At 53.8% G+C, this 10,368-nt stretch overlaps 1 protein-coding gene across 2 annotated transcripts in view; it reads left to right on the forward strand.

Annotated features, from left to right (window-relative positions):
* TONSL (tonsoku like, DNA repair protein) overlaps window positions 1-10,096 on the forward strand; it is a 90,480-nt gene extending 80,384 nt beyond the window's left edge. For both annotated transcript variants that reach the window (XM_073565052.1, XM_073565053.1), the window contains exon 26: window positions 8,892-10,096. In XM_073565052.1, the coding sequence (XP_073421153.1) occupies window positions 8,892-9,076 (185 nt within the window). In that variant the 3' untranslated portion in view covers window positions 9,077-10,096. The remainder of the gene's footprint in view (window positions 1-8,891) is intronic.
* Window positions 10,097-10,368: the final 272 nt, after the last annotated feature.

The following is a 10,368-nucleotide window of genomic DNA, read 5'->3' on the forward strand; positions in this document are numbered from 1 at the left end:
CTGAGAGAGCCCTGTTGGCATTGAACTAGGGTCAGGATTCTGCAGAGTTATACTGTCAAAAATTCCGAAAGTGGGCGGTCCTTACTACATGGAATGATAGTGCATTGGCAGCCCTCTTTCGGAAGGGTTTGGCAGAAACCGTAAAAGATGTTATGGTGGGATTTCCTGTTCCCTCTGGTCTTGATGATTCTATGTCATTAGCCATTCAAGTTGATCGGCGTTTACGTGAACGTAAAACTACACGGGAAATGTTGCCACCTTCTGAACAAATGTCTGAACCTATGCAATGTGATGGGGTTTTGTCTAGGGCGCAACGTCAGGAGTTTAGAAGGCGTAATAAGCTGTGTTTTTTCTGTGGAGACGTCTCTCATATTATTTCTGTCTGCCCTAAACGAGAGAAACGTTTTGCACACACATTTGCTGTGGGCAGTGTACAACCTAAGTTCCTTTTGGCAATTACTCTGATCTGCTCCTTATCCACATTTTCCACTAAGGCTTTTGTGGATTCAGGAGAAGCTCTAAATCTGATGGATTTGGACTTTGCTAAACGTTGTGGTTTTCCCATGATACCTCTGCGGACGCCTATTCCTTTGAGGAGTATTGATGCTACTCCTTTGGCGGAGAATAAACCTCAGTTTTGGACCCAGGTGACAATGCGAGTTGCCCCAGACAACCAAGAAAATTGTAGATTTTTGGTACTGCATAATTTGCATGATACTATTGTTCTGGGTTTTCCCTGGTTGCAAACTCATAATCCAGTTTTGGATTGGAAATCTGTGTCTGTGGTGAGTTGGGGTTGTCGGTGTGCTCTTAGTGACGCTCCTGTTTTCTCCACCTCTCCCCAGTCGCATGATGTTCCTGACTATTTGGCTGATTTTTCTGATGTATTTAGTGAGAGTAAGTCTGCGTCTTTGCCTCCTCATAGGAGTTATGACTGTGCAATTGAGTTGATGCCTGGGTGTAAATTTCCCAAGGGTCGGCTTTTCAACTTATCTGTACCTGAACACGAGGCTATGCGACCTTATATTAAGGAGTCGTTGGAGAAGGGTCATATTAGACCATCCTCTTCGCCCTTAGGTTTTGGTTTTTTTTCGTGGCGAAGAAAGATGGTTCTTTAAGACCTTGTATTGACTATCGTTCCCTCAATAAGATTACGGTTAAATATCAGTACCCGTTACCTCTGATTTCTGATTTATTCTCCAGAGATAAGAGTGCCTGCTGGTTTACTAAGCTTGACCTCAGGGGGGCGTATAATCTTATTCACATCAAGCATGGGGATGAATGGAAGATGGCGTTTAATACTCCGGAGGGACATTTTGAGTACCTGTTGATGCCTTTTGGGCTCACTAATGCCCCTTCTGTCTTCCAATCCTTCATGAATGATATTTTCCGGGACTTTGTGGATAAGTTTTTGATCATCTATCTGGATGATATTTTGATCTTTTCCAGGGATTGGGATTCTCATGTGGAACATGTTCGGACTGTGTTCCGGATTTTGAGGGAGAATTCCCTGTATGTTAAGGGATCGAAATGCCTTTTTGGGGTACAGAGGATATCATTTTTGGGATTTATTTTGTCTCCATCAGCTATTGAAATGGACTCGGCCAAGGTACAGGCCATTTATGATTGGGTTCAACCCACTTCTTTGAAGGCCCTCCAGAAGTTTTTGGGTTTTGCTAATTTTTATCGTAAATTTATAGCTAATTTTTCTGGTATTGCCAAACCTCTGACTGATCTGACCAAGAAGGGCGCTGATGTGCTGAATTGGTCTTCAGAGGCTTTTTTGGCCTTTCAGGAGCTGAAGCGGAGGTTCACTTCTGCTCCGGTTTTACAGCAACCTGATGTCTCACTTCCATTTCAGGTAGAGGTAGATGCTTCGGAGATAGTGCAGGAGCTGTTTTGTCCCAAAAAGATCCGGTGAGTTCTAAAATGAATCCCTGTGCCTTCTTTTCCCGAAAGTTCTCCCCATCTGAACGCAACTATGATGTGAGGAATCGGGAATTGTTGGCCATGATGTGGGCATTCGAGGAGTGGAGACATTGGTTGGAGGGAGCTAGACATCAAGTTGTGGTCCTTACTGACCACAAGAATTTGATTTACCTGGAGTCGGCCAAATGCTTGAATCCTAGACTGGATAGGTGGGCCTTGTTTTTCACGCGTTTTGATTTTGTGATCTCCTTTCTTCCGGGTACTAAGAATGTTAAGGCAAACGCCCTTTCTAGGAGTTTCCTTGCTGATTCTCCTATTGTGACCGAACCTACTACCATCCTAGGTGAGGGGGTAGTTCTTTCTGCCATCTCGCCCGATTTGAGACGTGCCCTGGAAGAATTTCAGGAGGACAAACCTGAGCGTTGTCCTATGAGAAAATTGTATGTTCCTGACCAGTGGAGGAAGAGAGTGATGTCTGAAGTTCACTGCTCCGCGTTGGCTGGTTATCCAGGTATTTTTGGTACCAAAGATTTGGTGAGTCGGTCCTTTTGGTGGCCTGCCTTTTCTCGTGATGTCAGGAATTTTGTGCAGTCTTGTGGGACTTGTTCCCGGTCTAAACCCTGTTCTCGTTCTAGTGGGTTGTTGATGCCCTTGCCGGTGCCCAAGAGGCCATGGACCCATATCTTAATGGATTTTATTTCTGATCTTCCTGTCTCTCAGAGAATGACTGTTATCTGGGTGATTTGTGATAGATTTTCTAAGATGGTCCATCTTGTACCACTCCCAAAGCTGCCATCTTCCTCAGAGTTGATGCCCTTGTTTTTACAACAGGTGGTTCGGTTGCATAGGATTCCTTAGAACATTGTGTCAGACAGAGGAGTCCAGTTTGTCTCCAGATTTTGGAAAGCTTGTTGTTCCAAGCTGGGAATTCAGTTATCCTTCTCCTCTGCGTTTCACCCACAGACCAATGGGCAGACTGAGAGAACAAACCAGACCTTGGAGTCTTATTTGAGATGTTTTATATCTGCTGATCAGGATGATTGGGTTTCATTTTTGCCCTTGGCCAAATTCGCTTTAAATAATAGAGCTAGTTTTGCCACTTTGATGTCGCCCTTTTTCTGTAACTTTGGGTTTCATCCTAGATTTTCTTCAGGGCAGGTGGAATATTCAGCCTGCCCAGGTGTTGACACTGTGGTAGAGAGAATGCAGCAGATTTGGGACCAAGTGGTGGGTAAGTTGTCCCTCTCTCAGGAAAAGGCCCAGCGGTTTTCCAACCGGCATAGGACCATTGGTCCCCGGTTTAAGGTGGGTGATATGGTTTGGTTGTCGTCAAAAAATATCTCTATGAAGGTTTCGTCTCCAAAGTTAAAGCCAAGATTTATTGGACCTTACAGGATTTTGGAGATTCTTAACCCGGTTTCTTTTCGATTGGCTCTTCCAGTTACGTTTAAGATCCATAACGTGTTTCATAAGTCTCTGTTGAAGAGGTTTGTTGAGCCAGTGGTTCCTATGGCGGCACCTCTTGACCCTGTGTTGGTTGAAGGTAATGTGGAATATGAGGCAGAGAAAATCCTGGATTCTCGTCTGGTTAGACGGAGACTCCAGTATTTTGTCAACTGGAAGGGTTATGGCCAGGAGGATAATTCTTGGGTCCCTGCCTCTGACATTCATGCCGACAGATTGGTTCGTGCTTTTCACCGGGCCCATCCTGATCGGCCCGGTAGCGTGAATGAGGGTTCGGTGACCCCTCCTCAAGGGGGGGTACAGTTGTGAACTCATTTTCTGGTTTACCTCTGGCTTCTGGTGAGGGTGGTGGAGCTGGATGTGTTGACAGAGGAGTCGTGAGTTCTCCATCCGGACTCCCTCTAGTGGTAACAATAGGTAGTGAAGCTGATATAAATGGCAGAGACCTGCCACCTGAGGAGGAGGACTGTGAGTGGACATCAGGAGTCTGAGTGGATTTAAGACAGCCGACTCCCTAATTTTGTGCTGGTGATTTTTCCTGCCCTGAGGTTCTGGTTTCCAGTTCTGTTCCTGCCTTCTCAAGCTAAGTGTGATCTGCTATTTTTTTCACATGAGATTTGGTCTTGTTTACTCAGTTTTTGTGGTCAGCCAGCCCCTGCTGGGGCTGTGCTGAATTTCCATTCTTATGTCTCTGTTTATGCCAGTTTGCTTTTTGTCCCTGATCAGATTGGTCTCTTTTTGCTCTGTCTTCAGAATATACCAGAGTGCTGATATAGGGAATTAAAGTCTAGTGACTTCAGGGTTTTTGTTATCAGAAAGTGTTGGACATTTTTTGGCAGGGTTTTGTGCGTGATTGCAGACAGCATCTTTCCTTTCCTGTCCTTTCTAGTCAGTGTGGGCCTCATCGTTTGCTCAGCCTATTTTTCTATCTGTGTTTGTGTTTTCATCTTGTCTCACCGACAATACATGTTTGGGGGCTGTCTATTGCTTTGGGGTCTTCTCTGGGGCAGTTTAGATTTCCCCTTTTCTTGCTTTAGGTTTATTTAGTTCTCCGGCTGTGACGAGGCGTCTAGGATCATCGTAGGTACGCTCCACGGCTACTGCTAGTTGTGTGGATAGGATCAGGGGTCTGCAATCCGCTTGGTTACCAACCTCTCTGGTTTTCTGTGGCTTAGCTTGTTTTTCCTCCTCGGTGACTCATTCATAACAGGCTGCGGCTGGGGACGTGACACCACAGGAGACTACTGTGCCCGTTAGTGAGGGGCTGCGGCTGGGGATGTGACACTACAGGAGACTACTGTGCCCGTCAGTGAGGGGCTGGGGCCGTGACACGGCAGGAGACTACTGTGCTTGTCAGTGAGGGGCTGGGGATGTGACGCCACAGGAGACTACTGTGCTTGTCAGTGAGGGGCTGCGGCTGGGGACGTGACACCACAGGAGACTACTGTGCCTGTCAGTGAGGGGCTGCGGCTGGGGACGTGAGATGCCACAGGAGACTACTGTGCCCGTCAGTGAGGGGCTGCGGCTGAGGACGTGACACCACAGGAGACTACTGTGCCTGTCAGTGAGGGGCTGCGGCTGGGGACGTGAGATGCCACAGGAGACTACTGTGCCCGTCAGTGAGGGGCTGCGGCTGAGGACGTGACACCACAGGAGACTACTGTGCCTGTCAGTGAGGGGCTGCGGCTGGGGACGTGAGATGCCACAGGAGACTACTGTGCCCGTCAGTGAGGGGCTGCGGCTGAGGACGTGACACCACAGGAGACTACTGTGCCCGTCAGTGAGGGGCTGCGGCTGACGACGTGACGCCACAGAAGACTACTGTGCTTGTCAGTGAGGGGCTGCGGCTGGGGACGTGACACCACAGGAGACTACTGTGCCTGTCAGTGAGGGGCTGCGGCTGGGGACGTGACGCCACAGGAGACTACTGTGCTTGTCAGTGAGGGGCTGCGGCTGGGGACGTGACACCACAGGAGACTACTGTGCCCGTCAGTGAGGGGCTGCGGCTGGGGACGTGACACCACAGGAGACTACTGTGCCCGTCAGTGAGGGGCTGTGGCTGGGGACGTGACACCACAGAAGACTACTGTGTCCGTCAGTGAGGGGCTGCGGCTGGGGACGTGACACCACAAGAGACTACTGTGCCCGTCAGTGAGGGGCTGCGGCTGGGGACGTGAGATGCCACAGGAGACTACTGTGCCCGTCAGTGAGGGGCTGCGGCTGAGGACGTGACACCACAGGAGATTACTGTGCCCGTCAGTTAGGGGCTGCGGCTGGGGACGTGACACCACAGGAGACTACTGTGCCCGTCAGTGAGGGGCTGGGGACGTGACACCACAGGAGACTACTGTGCCCGTCAGTGAGGGGCTGCGGCTGGGGACGTGACACCACAGGATACTACTGTGCCCGTCAGTGAGGGGCTGCGGCTGGGGACGTGAAACCACAGGATACTACTGTGCCCGTCAGGGGCTGTGGCTGGGGACGTGACACCACAGGATACTACTGTGCCCATCAGTGAGGGGCTGTGGCTGAGGATGTGACGCCACAGGAGACTACTGTACCCGTCAGTGAGGGGCTGCGGCTTGGGACGTGACACCACAGGAGACTACTGTGCCCGTCAGTGAGGGGCTGGGGACGTGACACCACAGGATACTACTGTGCCCGTCAGTGAGGGGCTGCAGCTGGGGACGTGACACCACAGGATACTACTGTGCCCGTCAGTGAGGGGCTGCGGCTGGGAACGTGACGCCACAGGAGCCTACTGTGCCCGTCAGTGAAGGGCTGCGGCTGGGGACGTGACAGCACAGGAGATTACTGTGCCCCTCGGTGAGGCGCTGCGGCTGGGGACGTGACGCCACAGGAGACTACTGTGTCCGTCAGGGGCTGGGGACTTGACACCACAGGATACTACTGTGCCCGTCAGTGAGGTGCTGCGGCTGGGGATGTGACACCACAGGATACTACTGTGCCCGTCAGTGAGGGGCTGGGGACGTGACGCCATAGGAGACTACTGTGCCCGTCTGTGAGGGGCTGCGGCTGGGGACATGACACCACAGGAGACTACTGTGCCCGTCAGTAAGGGGCTGGGGACGTGACGCCACAGGAGCCTACTGTGCCCGTCAGTGAGGGGCTGAGGACGTGACGCCACAGGAGACTACTGTGCCCGTCTGTGAGGGGCTGCGGCTGAGGACGTGATGCCACAGGAGACTACTGTGCCCGTCAGTGAGGGGCTGAGGACGTGACGCCACAGGAGACTACTGTGCCCGTCTGTGAGGGGCTGCGGCTGAGGACGTGATGCCACAGGAGACTACTGTGCCCGTCAATGAGGGACTGCGGCTGAGGACATCACACCACAGGAGACTACTGTGCCCGTCAGTGAGGGGCTGTGGCTGGGGACGTGACACCACAGAAGACTACTGTGTCCGTCAGTGAGGGGCTGCGGCTGGGGACGTGACACCACAAGAGACTACTGTGCCCGTCAGTGAGGGGCTGCGGCTGGGGACGTGAGATGCCACAGGAGACTACTGTGCCCGTCAGTGAGGGGCTGCGGCTGAGGACGTGACACCACAGGAGACTACTGTGCCCGTCAGTGAGGGGCTGCGGCTGGGGACGTGACACCACAGGAGACTACTGTGCCCGTCAGTGAGGGGCTGCGGCTGGGGACGTGACACCACAGGATACTACTGTGCCCGTCAGTGAGGGGCTGCGGCTGGGGACGTGAAACCACAGGATACTACTGTGCCCATCAGGGGCTGTGGCTGGGGACGTGACACAACAGGATACTACTGTGCCCATCAGTGAGGGGCTGTGGCTGAGGATGTGACGCCACAGGAGACTACTGTACCCGTCAGTGAGGGGCTGCGGCTTGGGACGTGACACCACAGGAGACTACTGTGCCCGTCAGTGAGGGGCTGGGGACGTGACACCACAGGATACTACTGTGCCCGTCAGTGAGGGGCTGCGGCTGGGGACGTGACACCACAGGATACTACTGTGCCCGTCAGTGAGGGGCTGCGGCTGGGAACGTGACGCCACAGGAGCCTACTGTGCCCGTCAGTGAGGGGCTGCGGCTGGGGACGTGACAGCACAGGAGATTACTGTGCCCCTCGGTGAGGCGCTGCGGCTGGGGACGTGACGCCACAGGAGACTACTGTGTCCGTCAGGGGCTGGGGACTTGACACCACAGGATACTACTGTGCCCGTCAGTGAGGTGCTGCGGCTGGGGATGTGACACCACAGGATACTACTGTGCCCGTCAGTGAGGGGCTGGGGACGTGACGCCATAGGAGACTACTGTGCCCGTCTGTGAGGGGCTGCGGCTGGGGACATGACACCACAGGAGACTACTGTGCCCGTCAGTGAGGGGCTGGGGACGTGACGCCACAGGAGACTACTGTGCCCGTCTGTGAGGGGCTGCGGCTGAGGACGTGATGCCACAGGAGACTACTGTGCCCGTCAGTGAGGTGCTGGGGACGTGACGCCACAAGAGCCTACTGTGCCCGTCAGTGAGGGGCTGAGGACGTGACGCCACAGGAGACTACTGTGCTTGTCAGTGAGGGGCTGCGGCTGGGGACGTGACGCCACAGGAGACTTCTGTGCCCGTCAGTGAGGGGCTGCGGCTGGGGACGTGACGCCACAGGAGACTACTGTGCTTGTCAGTGAGGGGCTGGGGACGTGACACCACAGGAGACTACTGTGCCCGTCAGTGAGGGGCTGCTGCTGGGGACATGACGCCACAGGAGACTACTGTGCTTGTCAGTGAGGGGCTGGGGACGTGACACCACAGGAGACTACTGTGCCTGTCGGTGAGGGGCTGCGACTGGGGACATGACACCACAGGAGACTACTGTGCCCGTCAGTGAGGGGCTGCGGCTGAGGATGTGACACCACAGGAGACTACTGTGCCCGTCAGTGAGGGGCTGCGGCTGAGGACGTGACACCACTGGAGACTACTGTGCCCGTCAGTGAGCGTCTCATCTGGGGTTGATCCGGGGGGACGTGGTCAGTGTAAATTTGGCACACCATTGAAAACTGTGACATTTATATTAATGGGACCCCTGGCCTCACCCTGTTTTTTTTAAAGCCCCCCGTGTTTGAGACACTCCTATATTAATGGAGCTTGTTCTGCATCCTGGATCACAGGTGACTCCATCACGTGGACCCGGCGCTCGGTCACCACATTGCAGTGAGGATTGTCATCCCTTGTTTTGGGTAGTCCTCGAGGTCTCGCTCCTTGTGGGCACATTGGGTCCCGAGCTCTGACCTCTGCTCATTCCCAGAACTGTGAAGAATCTCGGCGGCTCGCAGTTTTCCATCCCTGGACCCCGGTGACTGCTTTCTAAGCACTTGTCAGTGCAGCTCTCACTTCTGGGATTGATAGAGGTCAGAGCAGAGAAGTACATGTGGCCATTCATGCAGGTACCAGTAGGGGGCGACACCGGCTCTTCCTGCAACTGGGAGCAATGTTGGGTACTGACCAGTGCTTTTCTTTTTTTCAGGCTGCAGTATTCGGGGCCCCTTTAATGTCCGCTCCTTGGATACACTGTCCTCACTTCTCCAGGAGCTCAGGCTCGGCTCCTGCAGCCTATCCAAAACTGACAGAGAGGCATTGCTTCAGGCCTGGAGTGGGGACTCGCTGATCGTCAGTCGGCAGAGCAAACTCTTCATCAAGAGACTCACGTGAGGGACAGGGGTCGCCACGCGGGAAAATGTGGTCTGTACGACCATGCACCTCCATGATGTCCCCTCCATGGTCCCGGAGAAGACTGTGCACTTCTATGATGTCCCCTCCATGATCTGCTGGGGATGCATCGGTCAGGGCCGGATATGGCGTACTCCAGCAGACATGGAACCATCCATGTCGTCGTACTGCTGCCACCTGTGTGTGGGATGTCCGCTCCAGTCCATTCATCTCAGTGTAACGTGCTGCTCCTGTTTTTTCTCATTGTTGGGGAAGAAGTACACAGGTCCTAAGCTGCCAGACATTTCTATCTGGGGAGCTTCTGCTCCCCCCAACCAGTCCACTGCTGCTATTATTTGTGAGGGTTTGGGTTGTCAGGAGAGGGTCACGTCCGTGACAAGAGGACAGGACCCAGGGGATCGTGTGCTGCATGGGGGGTGACATCCAGTCCTGGCTCTCTGTCCTGAAGGGGTCCTGTTCTCTGCGTAACTCCTCTGCCCGGTGGGGCCCTGTTCTCTGCGTAACTCCTCTGCCCGGTGGGGCCCTGTTCTCTGCGTAACTCCCCTGCCCGCTGGGGTCCTGTTCTCTGCGTAACTCCTCTGCCCGGTGGGGCCCTGTTCTCTGCGTAACTCCTCTGCCCGGTGGGGCCCTGTTCTCTGCGTAACTCCTCTGCCCGGTGGGGCCCTGTTCTCGGCGTAACTCCTCTGCCCGGTGGGGCCCTGTTCTCTGCGTAACTCCTCTGCCTGGTGGGGCCCTGTTCTCTGTGTAACTCCTCTGCCCGCTGGGATCCTGTTCTCTGCGTAACTCCTCTGCCCGGTGGGGCCCTGTTCTCTGCGTAACTCCTCTGCCCGGTGGGGCCCTGTTCTCTGCGTACCTCCTCTGCCCGGTGGGGTCCTGTTCTCTGTGTAACTCTGTACATTGGCTTTTACATTTCCTCGGAAGGTTTTATGTTTGTTAGCTCCTGTCTGCAGTGAATGGTCTATTTATTCTGTAAATAAACAGATATTGGGGGATTGAGTCTGATCTATGTGTCGTCCCCCTGATATGTCATAGTGCACATTGTCCCATGAGAACCCATAATCCCACACACACCAATAGATCCAGGGGTCCACTTGTCTGTGGGCCAGTTCTGGACAAGATACTAAGAAAAGCAGCTGCAGTACCAAGTCCGAGAACACTGAGAGGGGAGCTGAAGGTGTAGGATTCTCACCCCGGCACCAGGAAGATGGGCACTTGTCTATGACGGATGAACTACGCCACCCGCTGTACGGGAAGAAAATGACTTGGGACGCCGC

The sequence above is a fragment of the Dendrobates tinctorius genome, unplaced genomic scaffold (assembly GCF_039654945.1).
Source record: "Dendrobates tinctorius isolate UK_male_01 unplaced genomic scaffold, ASM3965494v1 ptg000524l, whole genome shotgun sequence".
NCBI lineage: Eukaryota > Metazoa > Chordata > Amphibia > Anura > Dendrobatidae > Dendrobates > Dendrobates tinctorius.